General features: G+C 35.3%; 1 protein-coding gene across 1 annotated transcript in view; it reads right to left on the bottom strand.

Annotated features, from left to right (window-relative positions):
- The window catches only part of LOC121322657 (acid-sensing ion channel 4-A-like), a 79,555-nt gene extending 67,190 nt beyond the window's left edge, over positions 1–12,365 (bottom strand). Inside the window, exon 1 of the mRNA XM_041262849.1 lies at positions 11,411–12,365. Coding sequence (XP_041118783.1) covers positions 11,411–11,986 — 576 coding nt within the window. The 5' untranslated portion in view covers positions 11,987–12,365. The remainder of the gene's footprint in view (positions 1–11,410) is intronic.
- Positions 12,366–20,301: the final 7,936 nt, after the last annotated feature.

Raw genomic sequence — 20,301 nt, 5'->3', positions numbered from 1 at the left:
AGTTCATTACTTTTCTCTAATGTTAAAAAGTCATATGATGAACATAAAAGGGTTATAAAATATCATAGTGTTCAGAACCAATGCATTACTTTATCTATTGTATTCTTTGCTGTATGTATCTCTCTAATCTATTTTTAAACAGCATCATGAATATTTAGTAATTTTTATTAAATCATCTAGGAAAAGAAACCAAACACATAGAATAACTGATTCTCCGTGGTACTCATGTACAGTATAGGCAGATTTAGCACATCCCCTATTTGTATCCACATCACTCCTCCCTCCTACCACAACGCAGATTCTCTGATGGCAAATATAGGACTTGGAGTTATTGGCTTAAATAGAAAACTTTCTGCTTTTCTATGATAAATTTTTCTTTCTGTAAATCAAGATTTTTTTTTATAAATCAAGACTTACTGCAAAATGTTTTATGGATCTGGAATACTCGAATTCCCAGATGCCCTTTTACTATCAAGTTGCAAAAACACAAAAGAAGGGTCATGCTGAATCTGTGCAGTTATAGCATCAGCTGCAAGAGAACAGCTGAATATACCTGCAAAAATGTGTTCACAATGTAGTTTGATATTCACCATAACTGTCAATTTTCTACAATTTACAGGCACAAACAACACCTCCCCCCCTTTCTCAAACAAATGGCTTTCTCCTCCTTAAATACCATGTGGCTGAAGCCTAATTAACCATTAATCATTGAATTAAGGCTCCAGCCGCATTCTCACATGTTTTATGGCAAGGAGGATTTTAACCCCCTCCCTGCCAACCCTTTACTCCCAACACTCACACACACTATTTACATGTAGGACTTTTGCCCTGCCACAAGGACTGATTGGTGGAAGCCAAAGTAATTCTCACAGCTTCAATGATAGCATTGAATCCATGAATGATAGCATTGAATGGCTACAAAGTCAAATTTATTAACTGACCTAATTCAGCTGTGGCTCTCCAACCACAGCTTTTTTTCTATAATTTCATAGTGGTTTTGGTCTTCTACTGCTTCTACCTGAAGATATTGCATGATGTTGTAGATCATGTTGTGTTATTGAAATCCTTCTCTCATACAAATATAAAAAAAAAAAAAAATATCATTATATATTGCATAATTAACTGATCAAGATTTTCCTTTAGTAATTAAGATTACTAAAGGAATGTCTCAATCAGTTTAAAACTGCTATATGATGTTGTATTGGAAATACAGTTGTGGTTGCAAGATTCACGTACTGTCAGATCAAAACGCTGTTTAACCTCCACTTCTCATAAGGCTTAATTTATAAACACTTTGCAACCACTTTATACTGTAGATGCAGAATGTATTATATAAAAAAAGTGAAAATTATAGAGAAAGTTCTAAACTGTACTGACAACAATTACTACACAATGCTTTATAAATACTTACAATTAAAAACACTGAAATAGCAAATAAATGTTTTGAGTTTTGAGGTGGTGTCTTAAAAATTTCTATCATGGTTACAGCATTTTATCAAACTCAAACTGAAAACACATAGAAGCAACATACAGTGCGAGTTGGATAGATCCAGTTGTGCCAGCCTGCAATCCTAACTGAGCAAGTCCAAATCAGTTTGATCTCGATCTGCAGCTGATTGCAATTAAATTAAAGAATGCATCAATATTGATAATGTACAGAATGTCACATGAGCAGCCACATTCACTACAGAAGAATCACGCATAATGAGAGACACCACAGCAATTGCAAAGGGGGTAAGGTGTTCGGTGGGTAGGAGCTTCTTTATAGGTTGATACAATAGCATAATTTGCACAATTTTTCAGGGTCCTGGAATGTACTCACAAGTAAAACTTGTAGACCACTGCTGGCAGTGTTTAGTTCTGTCATCTATTGTATTATATATACACACAAGATGTACATCTCCTTTGTACATTTATATATAGTGACTCTGTTTTTTAATAACAGTGAAATGTATGAATTTATCTGATATTTGATGAGGGACATTTATCTATGCATTTGTTCTCTTTGAAGTCTGGAGATCAAAGTAGTCTCCAACCGTTCAGTGTATCTGTCCTATGATCCCTTATCAATCCCTAGTTGACTTTAAGAAGTCTTTGAAGACTACACTACTTTTTCATTTTTTTCTTTTCTGGTTAAATACTAGGTTCTCTGATTTATTTGAAAACTGCAGAACTCATATTTAACATATTTAAAGACATTTAGACTGCAGTATTTTAATATTATTTGTGACTTAATTTGCACATCTTCCACTTCAGTGAGGCATGTGAATGGCACAGGAATACCAGGTTATATATCTTTCTGCAGTCCAGAAGACGAATAACCAGGCAAGTATATTGTATACTGCAGTAAACTGAAATCTAACTATTTACTCACCCCAACATGACCCAATACTTTTAAATGTCTAGCTTTAGGTTGTTTTTCCTTGGGCACAGGCTGAAAAAAATAAAATAAAATGTATATATGTTGCTGCTACATCTACAGATGGGCAATAACCCTGACCTTCAATGAATAGAATAATTAGTTTAAGGTTCCCATTCAGAATCCATGGGATGATTCCATTTATCGGCCATAATCTTCACTGTGAACCAAATCATTTCTTTGTATTTTCATTCACATGCTGAACATGATAATTGACTTATATTTCCATCTTCTGCAAACCTTTTATTACTGACTCCTAGCTTCCTATTGGATTGAATCTGAAGATAATCTGATACTCTGACCTAATATGCATGTGACTATGAGGGAGCTCTGTATTTGTGTGAACTGCTTTAAGTGAGTAGAATGTATTAAAAAGTAACTAATATATATATATATATATATATATATATATATATATATATATATATATATATATATATATATATATGCAATCAGTGTGAAGGCTAGAGGCCATCAGTAATGAAAAGGTACTGTGTAAACTTTTGTGTATTGCTCTTATGTGTAATAGTGTAGAAGTGGTTTTGTATCAGGCAAATGGCCTAGCTGTCTAGGTTGTTAATTAAGTTCCTGAACAGTTTAGTTCGTGCTCCAAAAATGGAGTTAGGTTTTTACCTCATTTTAAGGGGCTACAAACTTTATTCATATAGTGATATCTTTAATATATTTATATATATATATAATATATTATATATAATTATATATATAGATATATATATATTATATATATATATATATATATATATATATATATATATATATAAGAACATAAGAACATAAGAAAGTTTACAAATGAGAGGAGGCCATTCGGCCCATCTTGCTCGTTTGGTTGTTAGTAGCTTATTGATCCCAGAATCTCATCAAGCAGCTTCTTGAAGGATCCCAGGGTGTCAGCTTCAACAACATTACTGGGGAGTTGATTCCAGACCCTCACAATTCTCTGTGTAAAAAAGTGTCTCCTATTTTCTGCTCTGAATGCCCCTTTGTCTAATCTCCATTTGTAACCCCTGGTCCTTGTTTCTTTTTTCAGGCTGAAAAAGTTCCCTTGGGTCGACACTGTCAATACCTTTTAGAATTTTGAATGCTTGAATTAGGTCGCCACGTAGTCTTCTTTGTTCAAGACTGAACAGATTCAATTCTTTTAGCCTGTCTGCATATGACATGCCTTTTAAGCCCGGAATAATTCTGGTCGCTCTTCTTTGCACTCTTTCTAGAGCAGCAATATCTTTTTTATAGCGAGGTGACCAGAACTGCACACAATATTCAAGATGAGGTCTTACTAGTGCATTGTACAGTTTTAACATTACTTCCCTTGATTTAAATTCAACACTTTTCACAATGTATCCGAGCATCTTGTTAGCCTTTTTTATAGCTTCCCCACATTGTCTAGATGAAGACATTTCTGAGTCAACAAAAACTCCTAGGTCTTTTTCATAGATTCCTTCTCCAATTTCAGTATCTCCCATATGATATTTATAATGTACATTTTTATTTCCTGCGTGCAGTACCTTACACTTTTCTCTATTAAATGTCATTTGCCATGTGTCTGCCCAGTTCTGAATCTTGTCTAGATCATTTTGAATGACCTTTGCTGCTACAACAGTGTTTGCCACTCCTCCTACTTTTGTGTCGTCTGCAAATTTAACAAGTTTGCTTACTATACCAGAATCTAAATCATTAATGTAGATTAGGAATAGCAGAGGACCTAATACTGATCCCTGTGGTACACCACTGGTTACCACACTCCATTCTGAGGTTTTTCCTCTAATCAGTACTTTCTGTTTTCTACATGTTAACCACTCCCTAATCCATGTACATGTGTTTCCTTGAATCCCAACTGCGTTCAGTTTGAGAATTAATCTTTTGTGCGGGACTTTGTCAAAAGCTTTCTGGAAATCTAAATAAACCATTTCATATGCTTTGAAATTATATCCATTATCGATTTTGCATCCTCAAAAAAAAAAAAAAAAATACACCTATATATATAAATTCTATATCACTTATTTCAAGGTTCGTAGCCCCTTAAAATCATATATATAATATATATAATATATATATATATATATATCTATATATTATTATATATATATAATATATATATATATATTATACTGTACTACCATGTATATAGATATAGAAACTGTAGGGGTGACAATCTACTGATGATTATACTAGATATAATTGTAATTACAGAAACTGATTTTCATCTGAATTCTCTAATCTGAAATATCTTTGGTGCAGTACATACCTTTTTTATGAGCTATAGCTATTTGTCTTTCCTATAAATTGACAAAAAAAGGCAGTTATTATACCAGATAGCAATATTTATTATTATTATATATTTATTTGGCAGACACCTTTAGCGTGGATATTTATTGCCTCTATAGTCGCCCATTCACTGCAATGTGTCAATGGTGTATTAAACACTCTCATATAGATTTAGCCAAGTATCTTAATAAGGTTTATACATAAAGTAACTGATCTCAGAAGTTCAGATCTTGGCCAGCTGTTCATATTAATAAACACAGTAGGAGTCTTCAGTCCCAAGTCAAACTCCATCCACAGTAGAAAAGACAAAAAGGCTGAAAAATGATCACAAACCAAGCTTGACCTAATGGAAATGGAGCTGTAATTATCCCTCCTACATGAAGTGAGTGTACCTTCTCCACACTAGCTAATGCAGTAAACAGCATGGTCCTCGTCAAAGAAAAACAAATGTTTCCTCTAGTAAATGGCTCCCTTGGGATAGAAGAACTCTCTGTGCAGGGCACAGTGGAAGAAATAGTGCTGCAGAGAAGCATTTATGAAGTAGAATATGCCCCCCTCAGAGATATATCTCACAGAGGGAGAATGTAAAGGTCCTGGCTAATAAGAATTTTAAAGTAACTTCTTTTCAGTGCTAAAGGGCAGAACTAAGAAGACGTATTGGTCTTTTACATAAACAGTTTTCAGGAAAAAGCTTACGAGTGTACAGTGTTTGAGACTTACCATACCATTGCCTGTAGGGTGTCGAGGACGTCTTAGCAAGCCAACACTACACTGATTACGTGCGATAAGCATGCCAGTAGGGTTACATAACCATTCCTCAATGATTAACGCTAACCTCTTACAGGAAGCTGGGGGTAGAAATCTGCAGGGAACTCTGTTACTCATAATGGGTAACAGGCAATAATTTGTGCAGTCTTAGATACAGAAGCACCTTTTAACTGAGACCTACGATAGGCCCTCTGTCAAAGTATGTCAGATCTGTTGTCTTTCCCATTGTGACTGAAACTGACTTGCACGATGAAACTTTATATATGTATAGGAATAGTAATCCCATTTGCAAAGCAGATTAGTCAGACATGTGACAAACAGCCTATTTACATTAAAGTGTGTGTTTCATTTGTTTGTCCAGCCTTTATGTAACATACATACTTTGTTCAATTTAAATAATATATGGGAGAGTTCAAAACAGGATAAGAGAAAACATACAAAGTGATAATGGCAGCTGTTAAGAAGTCAAACTGTCCATACTGGTTTTTTGAGTTTCAATGTGCATGCAGAATGCCAGCAAGTTAATAGGTCAAGGTCATTCGAAGCAAGGGATCTGCTCTTTTATTGACGGGGTGATTGAGTTAGTTTAAAACAATAAGAGAACTGCTGCTTTCAGCTGGTTTAGTCATTGTGTTAGAAATAGTAAATTAAAATATAGTGGGAGTAAATTGGAAGTTAGTGGCCAAGATAGTGAAGTGATAGCCAAGATAGTGAAGGTTTAAACAATCAGATCAGGTAATCACTGACCATTAAAGCAATAAGTCAAAATCTTAAAATTTTTAATTAAATAACTTTGAAAACAATGCCATAAAAGTATACTGAGCATCAAAAGAAATGTATCACTTATATTTGAGCATCAAAAGAAACTAATCACTTATATTTGGATAAAATTCTCTAGGTGTGATTGACAAATGCCAAATTCTGTTTTAGAGCAGGTGCAGTGACTTTTTATTGTGCTGATTAACAACTGACATCACGAAGATGCTTCAAAATGATCTGTCGGTCTTGGACAGGTGTTGTGACTCTTGGTCTCCCAGTTCGTGGCCTGTCATTGATAGTGTCTGGTTATACCTTCTTGCCAGGTTTGAAATTGTTGGCTGTGAGCACCCAAGACAGTGAGCCACAGTACGTTGCCCTAGTCCAGCCTCCAACATGCCGATTGCACGAAGGCGCTGCTCTCTTGACAGACATGGCATATTGTCCAATCAACTGTCTCACTAATTAGGTGATTATGTTCACATGCTTCAGTCATAGTCACTCCAGCGTACCATGGCCAAGGATGAATGATCGACTGATTAAAAAGAAACCAAAAACATTTTGTCAATGTCCATCATTTATATACCTTTTTTTTTTTCGAAAGTAAATGTGTTATCATAGTGATAAGTTTCTTTTGATGATCGGTATATATTAAAACTGCATTTCAAAGAGACAACACATAATAAAAATAATTTTCTGTGTTTTCCTAATTGAAAGGTTCAGAATTGGAAGGAGGAGCGAAGGAGCCTGATTTCTCAAAAGGTTATACAATAGTTCAGGCAGAATAAACAACCTTTCTATTCCAATTTTGTATGGCATGAATATACCTTTACAGTGTAAGGAGAGATAAATGAATAAACATTCATCCATTATAAATGTAGACAATCCAGAAGTAAAACAAAACAATGAGTAAAATGACAGTTATCCACATTTTAATAAGTTACTATAACCAAATAGATTTAGTAATTGCAAGATATTCTCCCCCCAGAAAACTAAAATATAATGAAAAAAAAATACACAACTGTTTTTTACATCACATTTTTCAGATGACTCATTTTTGTTTTTCACTGGTTGGCATACAGTGCAGGCTATTTTACATGATGTTTTATTATTACTCATTAAGAATCACTGTGATAAACAGTGAATTATGCCATCCTTAAAAAACAAACTGGAACACCCTGTTAGACCTCCCAACATTGCATTCTGAGATCTTTATTGAATGTAATGTCAAAAGGATTACTGACATGAGGCTGTCAAATCTCTGAGCACGTAGGACACATTAAGTCCACACACAATACATTATTATCCGCGCTTCATTTTTCCTTTGTTAAAGTATTTACTCAGACAGTAATAACATTCCAGCAGAGTCTCCTACAATCTAGCTATTGGTTCCAATTATGTTCTAGATTGTTTATTTAAACCAATTAAACCCCCATCTGGGCCCTAAAGTATTTATCTGTTTTAACTGCATTTTGCTTGTTAAACTAATGCTCTCCCCGCCTGGATTTTGGTACCCTTGCTCTAACAGAGGAACAAAATAGAAAAGAAAACAACATTTAAATGTAATATTTCCTTTACATAACCGCAAAAAATGCAGGTAGGTTGTGAGATGTTCTCATTTGTAACAAACACATGTTCTTAGTATATTGGTCTTCTGACCCCTAGAGGATTGTAAAGCAATGTATTAAGTAGGTCTAATGATTTAGATTGTGCTGTACTAACTTATTACTCATATGATTAGAACATATTGATGTGTATTTTCAACATAGTAAACAAAGGGGTTATTTTGTATTAATCAAAACATTAATCTGAACGTGTAAATCAGATAAAGTACATTGACATTAATTACACCAAATGAATCTGCCAATACTTTTTAAAAAAATGAAGAAAAAAAACACGATTAAAGGTTACATCTAATTAATTAGGTGGATTGTCGAGGATTTGTGGCACACTCTACAACCCAGTTTCTCACAGACGTCGGGTTCAGTGGCCAAGAGTTGCGTCTCACAGTGAAGAACTTATCTGAAGCAGCAGAAAGGAGCAGCAACTGGGTGTGGTTGAGACGGAAAGATTCTGGATAGGGATCTCAAGCACAATAGAAAGAAAGTAACACTGATGTACGGGTAAGTCAGCTGGGCTGAGCTGAGTGGGGGATGGAGGGGGGTGATGCTGGGACGCCAGAATCACTGAGCCCTCTTGAGGTGTCATGGGCTAGTCAACAAAACACAGAGGATGGAAGGTGCCCACTTGAAGACCCTAGAGATGTACCCTACTTAGCTCAATCCAGACGGTTGTCATGCTGATGCGCTGGGGAGACCGCACTGGGTTGATCCCCAGAGCCAGCATCGCAGCCGTTGTGTGTGCTGGTGCGCTGGGGAGGCAAAATGAGCTGATCCCTGGAGAGCATTACACTTCAGCAATCAGCACCAGACAGAAGGATATCTATATCATCAGATGGAAAACAACGCAAATGGATGGAGATGCAGATGGATCACATTAGTTTACTGCAAAGCTATGTCTTAGTTGGTTCTTATCTTGACAAGAGCCAAGTTCAAATCAGCATGAAGTTCAACATCTACTCTCATGTAATGGAAATCAAAGTTTTTTTTTTTTTTTTTGCACAAAGCTTGTCTGCTGGATTTCAATAATTAGTACTATTAATAAACATAGAAAGTATGTCTGGTAGAATTGTTTGTCCAATTTCTGAGAACTGTTATTTTATTGTATTTGCTACTACAGGTACTGCAATGCTACGATAGTTTAAAAATGCAGTACCAGAATGCAGCACTCCTATTACTCTCTTGTCTCCTCGCCCATGCACAGCCATTCCCCCAGAAGAAGAAAGAAATTATCAGTTTAACCCTGTGGTCTGTACTGAGATTGGGGATCCGCTGATCCTAAACTTTGTTCCTAAAAATTGAGAGATATGGATAAGAAAATGTCACTAGAAGGAATCAGTTAAAAACATCCGTCGACTTTTAAAAGTACTTATTTTTTCTGTTTGTACTGCTTTTTATGTACAATACTTACAGTATTCATTTTTTTTAGTATAACTAAAAATGTCTTTTTAAGCACAATAAAATACAGAGCATTTTTTTTTTTTTTTTATCAACCTGGACACTGCTATCCCTTAATGTGTACTGTATATGGAGAACATCTCTAGTTTCCTACAAAAGCGTATCAGGTTTGTCTAAACAAAACATTCAAAATAAAAAAAAAAGGACTGTAATTTAGTGTTTTTAGACTGCAAAACAATTTGGCACAAATGAGGAACTACAGACATTTTCCAAAGACAGTATTAATTTACACAAAAATAACAAAACTGTTTATATAGAAATTTGCTACAGAAATAGTACACAAGAGGCAGCAGCGGTAATTATAGCGAGAATATTATAAATTGTAACAGTGTTCTTTAACCTTTTATGCGTCTCAGTTTTTAACAGCTTGCTGTTTGTCTTCACAGTCTCTTAAGTAATTAAAATGCAAAAACATACACAACCCCACATTAGCCTTCTCTATACAGAGAACATTCATTTGAATACAGTTACTGGTAAATACTGCAATGGGCTAGGGTCTAAAGTTAACTTGTGACAAGTTTAGGCAGAATAACTTTTTCACAAGAGCGCACAGACTTCAATCATATAGAGCACTATAACTTAAGCCTCACATAATGTGTTGAAAATGGCCATTACATATATAATAACCAATTTAACTATCACATATTATACAGTATAAACAGTACACTCTTTATGTCCTGCTTCTCATGCTGCACCCCATAATTCCCAGATAATGTGCTAGACATAAATACAATAGAAACTAAAGTGGATGTAAAAATGACATAAACTCTACATCTGCTAGGGAATACAAGTGAGATCATACAACATCTTGTGTAGTGAATTTTAAACCAAGCTGTCAAATGTCTTTCATTAAAAGGGTTTAAGAAAAGAGATACAAACTCAAGTAAGATAAGCAACAGAATGGGCAATATTGACCTCAGCCCTAAGGCATTGTAATCCACTGTCGGTCACTTCACTGACGCGCACATCAATAGATTTCCACTGTGACTAGAATATAATATAACTTTGATATTACTATTATACTCCTAGCTATCCTCCAGTAACTGCCAATTCCCTAAATTACATTTCCATCTAGGGAGCTGAAAGTAAATTCCAAAGGGTAAATAGTTTGATGGAAATAAACATTTATTATAACATTAGAGTTTGCATGAGAGTTTTGAAATGCAGTAACTGATCCTCAACACATTTATATACAGATGAAAAACATTAGAAATGCATATTTATAAAAAATGCAATAACATGTGTTGTAAAGAAGAAAAGTCTAATTTTTTTTTTATAATTGTTGGATACATTTGTGTTTCAAACTGCTAAATAAAAATGCATAGGCACATTTTTTCTTTATTTGGGCATTTGACTAATGCAGCAGGTAATATCAATAAAAGCTATTTTTAATATTTAGGATTAACATGACTCAGATTTAAATGAAACTATTAGCAAAATGTAAGTATTGTCTTATTCTCATCTCATAAAGAAGGTGCTACTAAGAGACACGGATGCTGCAGAAACACTAACTGCATTTACACTGATGTTAAGAAAGACAAAATTGTAATCAGCTCTTTGTTGCCAAGACCCCCCCCCCCCCTCCCCCAACATGCGTTAGAAACATTATGAAAGCTCTATTCTTTCTGAAAAGTAAAAGCTCTGTGCTCTTTCCTAAAGTAGCTGCAATATAAATGTCAACAGTCATCCATTCTCCTACAAGTACAGCACAAGTCATAGTGTAACCATGACTATAAATAGCAGCATGCCACAATTTACAGTACAATATGCCTCTCAGAGGAAATCTAGTAAACACCAGTTCAATTTCTTTTACTGGATACCACTGATTGAATCAGAGATGTGAATCCGTTATGGCATGGGTTGTCTGGCTATTTATTCAAGTTCTTAACCTCCTCAAAAGGCAGTGACATTCACAGTCTACTTGGACTTTATGGCATACTGTACAGTTCACATTTCATATGATTTTTTTTTCTTCCACAGCTGCTTATGCATTTTTTTCCTTTCAGCTGTGTTAAAATGTTGTGTATCTAAAGCTTAACTGAGTTCTATCCTACAGAACAGCATGTTTTGTTAAAGCATATATTGCTAAAAGTAGGGAACTTACCACTGAAAAGTCTTTGGCAGAGCAGTTCTCCCCGCTAAAATTACAGCTCTTCAGCATGTCCTCCATCTGGTGCCCTGTCCTGTTAAAGATGTCTTCCATGTTGGGGTCAGGGTACACCAAATCTGTGGCTTTGTGCCCATCCTTGTTCTTTGGGGGTAGTCCAGTCAAGTTAGTTAGGTGGTAAATGTCAGCGTCGGTGAGTGCAGAAAAGCGAAAGCGGTTGATGTTACAGATGGTCACGGCAGGGAAGACCATCTCCCGGCTAGCCTCCTCATCCAGTGCCGTTACGTGGGGGTGCTCCAAGTAGAACATGGCACACTTAGCTGCCTGGTAGAAAAACAATGCTAGAGACACCAGAAAGGTCAGCGCCCAAAGGGTCTGCTTGATGCCTAGCCGCCCTGAAACAAAGATATGATTAATCCCGTGAAGGGTGCAGGAGTTTGCAAAGCCAGCCAGGTCCTTGGTTGGGGGTGTACAGGTCTCCTCAATCAGGCTCTCCTTGTCCCCTTCCTGCTTTCCCTTCTGCTTCTCATCCTCCTCTGTAAATTTAATTTTGCAAACAAATTCGATCGGCATGTGGGCAGCCAGGTCTGCGTCTGGTTACTTTGATAACAGCTATCAGCCTTGCTTTTTTTTTCTCCCCTTACCTTTTGTCTTCTAAACAGATCCCAACTACAAGAAGAAAAAAAAGAGAACTGTGCGGCTGCTTGCAGTGCCTGCTCTAGCTTCTTGTCTCACTACTTGATCAGCTAGCTGAGTCTTGCTTATCAGCAGTAATACAGCTGTCAAAAAAACACCCTTGCTCTCCGCTTCAGACCCATGGATAAAAATGCAGCATTTAGACCAGTGCCAAAAGAAGCCGGGGGCTGCTTAATAATTCATGAGATGGCAACATTGTGATTATTTCTCTCTCAATAGCAAAAGCAGCATCTTCTTTTCCCCTCTCTCTGCAGAAACTACTGCTTGATCCACTTGTTTGAGTGGCTTTCTTTCTCTCAAACCATTCTAAGTTTGTGACAAAAGGATCTCTACTGAGAGCCGCCCCTTGATATTAGTCCCAAGGGGTTGCTGGTCTCTAATACTCCCTCTAGGGTTCCCAATGAGTGACTAATTGGAACAATAATGAAGAGTGAGGGGAGTGGAAATGAGCACAAGGCAACTCTTTACGATCAATCTTCTCGTCGGAATAAAAAAAAAAGTGAAAGACTATTGATCTGGCTAAAGCATCTGTCATGGATTAAGGAAGGCAGTACAACGCTCCTTTCTTATCTGGAATTAATGGTAGCATCACCAGGCTCCAGCACGAATTTAAATTAGTGTCTGTCTTCTGATTTGTAACCAGATGACGTTAGAGATATTTAAATAAAGTATTGATTATTTTTTCCTTATTATTATTATTATTATTATTATTATTATTATTATTATTATTATTATTATTATTATTATTATTATTATTGTGTGATTTTGTTGCTGAAAATGGCTTTATTTCCCATTTGCCAAGAAAATGATGTAAATAGCATGCACATAAAGCTCACATTCTGATACACTGTTTATTCTTTAAATGGGATTGGTCATGCTGTTCGTGTTTACAGGGTCACACTGTTTAAAAAAGCATTAAAATAGTGAATAATAAAAAAAAAGAATAACATCCACTTTTAAAAGACAAATCAATTTGACTGTCCAGACACAGATGCACATACATACGTCACAATGGCATCAACATCTGCAATACTGTTTAACAGAGCTGCAAGAGTTAAAAATCAGTGAGGTTCCTTCTGTGTTCCTGAAACAACACAAGGGCACCGAACACAGATGCACACATAATAAAATAACATGACATGTCCATTAAGGCAGAAGATTCCTGAGGTGCTTTCTTCCATCATTGGCTTAAAATTGTGGCTATATGTGGATAACTATTAAACCAGTAGCTATTTGGATTATGTTTTAAATCAATTAGCAGTCAGAGTTACCCTGTTTTTATAATTACACCAGATTATTAAACTTCTGTAACACTGTTTGGTATCTACAGACTACCAGAGATTAGACTCCAGAATGTAATTCTGAGTTTCTGAACCTTAGTTTTCCCTCAGACTAGGATTTCTCTAATCTAATGAGATATAGTCTTGAATGTACCATACTTTGCTATATGTTATACCAGTGGAGTAAAAAAAAAAGGACAGGACAGCCACTAATAAAAACAACAAAAATCGGAATCTTGTATGAAGTGTCACGTGTTGGATGTCCAACCAGCTGACATGACTATTATATAATATGACTATTGCCTGAAATTGGAAGGTGATGATGGAAAGTTGCAACAGGGAGTGAGCAGAAATTAAGAAATTAAATGCTTAACAAAACACTGTAAACTTGAGAAAAATCTTTCCGAAGACTATTTCCAGCACACTAGAACATGTACAGCAAATGAGGTTTACAGTCCTATCAAAAGATTTTGCTGTTGCACATTAGATCATACTGGCAAAAGAAAAATAACATTTCAAGGCTCAATGGATAAAAAAGCAAAAGAAGAAAATAGCTGAGGTTCCCATAGAAATGTTAACATAATAAAATAAATAAATAAATAAAATTAGTATGCCAATCTTTTAAAACACGTTATGCCAAATTTGTAAATAATTAATATGAAAGGAGTTTTTTTTTTTTTTTTGCCATCTTAATCTGAAATGCTTCAAAACTGTTTAATATTACACAGTAATGTATTTTATTAATGAAAATGCAATATATGCCAGTTCTCATTAACAGGAAAATTAGTAGCTATTTTGTGCCCATAAAGGTTAAGCAGTTTGTAAAGGCTATTTAACATTTTAAAGCTCATTATACAAAATTATAGCCATATTACGTGAGGACCGTATTCCAGGTATGAATCTTTACTAGCGTAAAATTAATCTATAAATTGATTCAAACACATTAAAACATTAATCATTTAATTATGGATCAACCCCACATTAAGCTTGCATTGTGATAAGATGACTCAATCAATGGCATCCATAGATCATTAGACCAATATGACATATAACAGATTAACTGAAACGAGACACAATTTGAATCCATACATGATGTATATGATGTCATTTGAATATTTTGCAAGAGAGGTAATGGCACATCACCATGAAGATACAGTATACGGTGCCTCTAGGAAGAATTAACCTCCCTTGGATGTTTTCACAGTTTGTTGTGGTACAATCTGAAATCTTGATGCATTTAAATGGGATTTTTTTTTTCTGGTTGATTTACACAACCTTCTCAACATGTTCAATGTGTGAAAAAATGTGGTGTGAAAAAACAAATCAATTCAAATTAAAACCTGAAAAGTCTTCATTAGATAAGTATTCACCCCCTTTGCTGTGACACTTCTAAATAAGCTCAGGTGCAACCAATTGCCTTCAGAATTCCCACAATAAGTTAAATGGAGTCCATCTTTGTGCAGTAAAAATGATTCACATGATTTCAGATTAAATATACCTGTCTCTAAGGTCCCACAGTTGGGTAGTGCATTCAAAGCAAAGATACTACCATGAAGACCAAGGAGCAAAACAGCTCCAGGATATAGTTGTGGAAAGGCACAGATCAGGGGAGGGGTATAAATAGATTTCAAAGGCATTGATTATCCCTTGGAGTACAGTCAAGTCGATCATTAAGAAGTGGAAGGTATATGGCACCACCCAGAATCTGCTTAGAGCAGGCCGTCATCCCAAACTGGAGGGCATTGGTTAGAGAAGCCACCAAGAGGCCAATGACAACTGTGAAAGACCTACAGCGTTCCATGGCTGAGATGGGAGAAACTGTCCGTGTGTTAACAATAGCTGAGGTTCTCCACAAATCTGGCCTGTATGGAAGAGTGGCAAGAAGGAAGCCATTTCTGAAGAAAGCCCATGTAAAATCCCACTTGGAATTTGCAAGAAGGCATATGAGAGACTCTGAAAAGATGTGGCAAAAGATTTTGTGGTCTGATGAAACAAAAATTGAACTATTTGGCCTAAATGCAAAGTCTTATGTCTGGCGCACCATCCCTGCTGTGAAGCATGGTGGTAGCAGTATCATGCTATGGGGATGCTTTTCATCAGCAGGGACTGGGAAGCTTGTCAGGCTAGAGGGCAAAATGATAAAGCTAAAGCAAATCATTGAGGAAAACTTGCTTCAGTCTGCAAAAGACCTAAGACTGGGATGGAGATTCACCTTTCAGCAGGACAATGACCCCAAGCACACAGCCAAAGCAACACTTGAGTGGCTTAAAAACAAGAAAGTGAATGTCCTAGAGTGGCCCAATCAAAGCCCGTTCTTGAATCTGACTGAGAATCTGTGGCAAGACTTGAAGATTGCTGTCCACCAACGATCCCCATCCAACTTGACAGAGCTTGAACAAATTTTGCCAAGAAAAATGGGCAAATATTGCACTATCCAGATGTGCAAACCTGGTAGAGACTTACCCCAAAAGACTAATAGCTGTAATTGCTGCCAAAGGTGGTTCTGTGGTACCAAGTATTGACTCAGGGCGGTGAATACTTATCTTACCAAGACATTTCAGTTTTTTTTTGTTTTGTTTTTGTTTTTTTATTAACTGTTGTTTCACAATAAAAATTATCTTGCCTCTTCAAAGTGTTGAGTAGGTTGTGTAAGTCAAAGGAAAAAAAAAATCCAATTTAAATGCATCAAGATTTGAGGTTGCAACACAACAAACTGAAAACGTTCAAGAGGGGTGAACACTTGATATAGGCACTGTAAATTTCTATTGGTTTATAATCTTTTTGTTTATAACATTTTTGAATTGCATGAACTCCATCAAATATCTGTACAGTTTCCTTTCTTTTTTTTTCATCACACAAATTGTGCATGTAGAAGTCTGTGTGGAAAAAACATATTTGGTCAAACTTTTGCAAATCTGAATCAGTACTATGGAAATGTCATGAGATGGCCCATGGGTCTGGGGAACTTTTTAAATATAGTTTACATGCATAATTACTTTATGTTTAGTCAGGAGATTTGGGGATTTTCAGCAATAAATAAATACATAATACAACTAGGAAGCTAAATATAAAATTAACCCATATTACTCCAGATAGTGCAACTTTTCTAAGAATAATAAAACATTCTTCATTTATTTAGTAGCAGATCACATTAGTTTTTTCTAATTACTGTGTATTTACATAGTAGTTACTTAGTAAATACATACATACTTGTTATTATGCATAGTTACAATGTATTTAATGTGTATTTTGTGCATAATATAACCCTAATCCTAACTATACCTAACCCTTGTAAAAAGATTAATGCATTAAGTACAGTTTAACTATGAATAATAGCATTGTAATTATGTGAAAGTACACATGCATGTAAATACACATTAATTAGAGACACTAAATATAAAGTGTTACCATTTCTTTTCATTTTCTTTATAGGATTGTTGGTTTATCTTTGAATGTGTTAATAACTGAAAATATCCCATTGTCCAGATCATCCAGTTTTGTAAAGGTCATGGATCTCTTTTTGACCCCCTAGAATATGTCCCGCTGTATACACACAGGAAGTGCAACAGATTTAAAGGCTTGTTGTATTGTAGATTTTCTTTAAGTTCTTCAGATAAGTGTTCTCAGAAAAAAAAAACCCTTTCTAGTAATTGATATATATTGTAGCAAACCGAACATTGGGTATCCTTTTATGCAAATTTGACATTTCCCTGCGACTGTTATTTGGAGAGGAAAATATGTGTGTGCTGCAGCATCCTGATCGGATTAATGCTGAGATGGCAAAGCATATACTTGTATTACAGACATGTGTGTTAAAAAAAAATAAAAAAAAATAAAAAAGCCTTGTTAAAAATGTACTCAAGTTCATGTAGGATTTAAAATAAAGCTTCAAAAACCCTGCTGGTGGTAGAGACGATGTAAAAAGGAGACCTTCGGTTGAGAGCTAATAAAATAAAACTCATAGATACTCAGACAATCAGGTTCCAAGTGGAGCAGCCATTATCCTTTGGCAATTTCTTATGTGGCAAACAGCACTTTAAAATCTTGGGTCTTAATCCATTGCAAACTAAATAAATATTTAGTTTTTTTTTTTTTTTTTTTTTTTTTCCGGTTCATAGCATCATTAAAGCCCACCACAGTTGGTATTTCCTGCTGTATTGTTGACCTTGTTTTTCAATAAGTGCCACCCTTTCAACCAAACAAGTGTCAATGCGGTCAATTATCTAGCAGGTAATGCCTGTAATGTCTGATAAAATACTTAAACAATACCCATTGCAGAAGACATTACAAGATAGATAGATTACAGTAAAGATATTTATGCATCCCAGGATAAGGGCACTTAACAAGACAACCCAATTAGGTCTGTTACAGAACATGTTATTGCTGTTATGAGCCAAAAAATTGTTTTTGTGTATGTGGCAAAGTGCCCGCCCCTGTATGTATTTTGTGTTGTACACGTTGTGTGTTAATGTTGGTGTATAGTCATTGGTACACGGGATATAAAAGGGTCTGTGTAACATGAGTATTTAAAATGTATATTTGTATTTAGGCACGAGGATTGCACAGCACTTCACATGCAAGTAAAAAGTAATAATATATGAGCACAGGGAATTGCACTTTATTAATTCACATCAGTTGTACCGCGACTCCAATTGAATGATTGATTAGCAATCGAGTCTAGGTACAGCTGCATAAAAGCAACATGTTTTCACTCACTCGGGGTTGTGTGTTCGGTGAGTGGAGAACGGGATTGGAGACGGAGGTAATAATAATAGTAATAATAATAGTAGTTAAAAATATCTGCTCACCGTGTTTAGTCTGTATAGTCAGTTTTGTTTTGGCGAAATTGCCGTGTCCTGTGTTTTGTCTTGCAACCTTTTATTTTGTCTGTCTGTGCCTATTAAATACTGAGCGAGACCATTCGCTCAGCTCCACCAAACTCCACCTCTCTTTGTTTATTTCCTGGTTCCTGTTTCTGGTCTGACATCCCCCACTCCGGCTATCTTTGTGACAGTGTATTAAATGCTTACTTAAATGCTGGAGTGGTTTTGTTTTTTTTGGACTTGGACTGCATTAGAGTAAGTGTTTCATAAACTTGAACAATAGCAATGAGATAATGTCTACTTTATTTGAGACCAGATTGGATAAAATTGTCCCTAAGGTTTAGTATGCATATTATAAACAGAGCACCCTGCCATTTCTGAGAAGTGTCCATTAACTACAGAGAATGCTTAGCTAACCAAACACAGGGAAAATGATAAACAGTAAAAGTAAAAACCAAAGTGCCTTCTTTTTATTTTTTATATTAATGCCCTTTTGTGCTGCCATTAACACACTGCACAGCACTTATTCAATGAGTGACTGCTCCCTTTGGATATCAAGCAATGTTTATGCAGTGCAGCCACCATTACCTATTTTATCTCCTTGATCCTCACAAGATTGCTTAAGATGATCCTTGTTTCAGGTTCAGGGGCCATGTTTACTCAGTTTAGGCTATTTAACAATATTAATTCTCATGAGCGTTTTATTTTTATCATTGAACTTTGAATCAGCAGGATTGATTCCTTTGTCATGTTAATACTGCTGCTTCCAGCTGGCCATGCCTGTAAACTAGATGAATCTCAGTGGGTCGTTTGCAGTATAAATATTTAAAATAAATAAATACTGTCCGTTGTCATTTTTCAGTAGGTGGCAGTTTAAATTGTGGATTAATCTCCATTAATACTCAATAAAAGGGTAAAATTTATCTCTTCTAGTTCAGTGATCACCAATAACAAGACAACACAACCAGAATTATAATATTTAGCAGGAAGGACATTTTTTTAAACAATATAAAACTGGTTTAAATTGGCATGCCATTAGAGATTGTTTGTTGTTTTTGTTTTTAAATACATGTTTTTTTGTTTGTTTTTTTTGTTTGTTTGTTTTTTTTTTTCATTTAAACATTTTAAAAATAAATTAGTGTAGATTCAAGGTTATCATTTTACAAATGGTGTTAGGTAGAGAAAAAGTCAGTAATTCAATTGAACAGATCTAGTTAATACATTTAGTTCAGCATGGTTAGCAATGACATTTCTTGTGGTGCTGGGTAAGTACCTTATGAAAGTCAACACAATTGATGACTGCTGAATTTAGTGCTTCTACTAATGGCATTACATGAAATGCTCAGGGAATGTGCAGCAATTGATTTTTGCATACGTACAGGGGCTGTACAAAACATTAGAAACACCTGCCTTAACACTGTCAAAAAGAACAGCTGGTAAGCCACAGATTGGATAGGAGAAGTGTGTAAAGTGTTTGAAATGTTTTATAGGGATACTTAACCATTCCTTTTAAGGGCTTGAAATGTGCGGCAAAATATGTTGTCCAGTTAGTCATCACTTAGTCATTTTTTTTTTTTTTTCAATTTTGGATAGCGTTTGAGTGTGAACTCTATCAAACTCTCTCTGAACTGTTATCTTGAGCAACATGACTAAATCTTACAGGCAAAGATGCAGATTTAATATATTACAGAATACATTATTATTATTATTATAATTATTATTATTTAATATTTTATAAAAATACACACGTTTTCATTTTGAAAAAAATAAATACAGTAAAAAGTTAGACTTATACTACCCTATCATGCAGATAAGGCACTTTACAGTAAAGATATACCACAGAATAATGGTATACTACCAACCTAAAGTGCATAGTAGGATCAACTTGCTCTAATATTTTATATTACAGTGCTTTCAAACATTAGAATGGATTAACATTTGGAATTATAATGAACATAAGAACATATTTTGTATTGACAGCAATACTGAATCTAAGTAACAAGCTTTGCTCTTTTTGATTAATAATACAGGTACCTTACCTAACAACTGGGTGTACAGACTTATAAACAAAGATCCATCATCCCAATAC

The sequence above is a fragment of the Polyodon spathula genome, chromosome 11, assembly GCF_017654505.1.
Source record: "Polyodon spathula isolate WHYD16114869_AA chromosome 11, ASM1765450v1, whole genome shotgun sequence".
Classification (NCBI taxonomy): domain Eukaryota; kingdom Metazoa; phylum Chordata; class Actinopteri; order Acipenseriformes; family Polyodontidae; genus Polyodon; species Polyodon spathula.
Note: the sequence above shows the minus strand (reverse complement) of the source record. Positions and strands in the feature narration are given on the sequence as shown.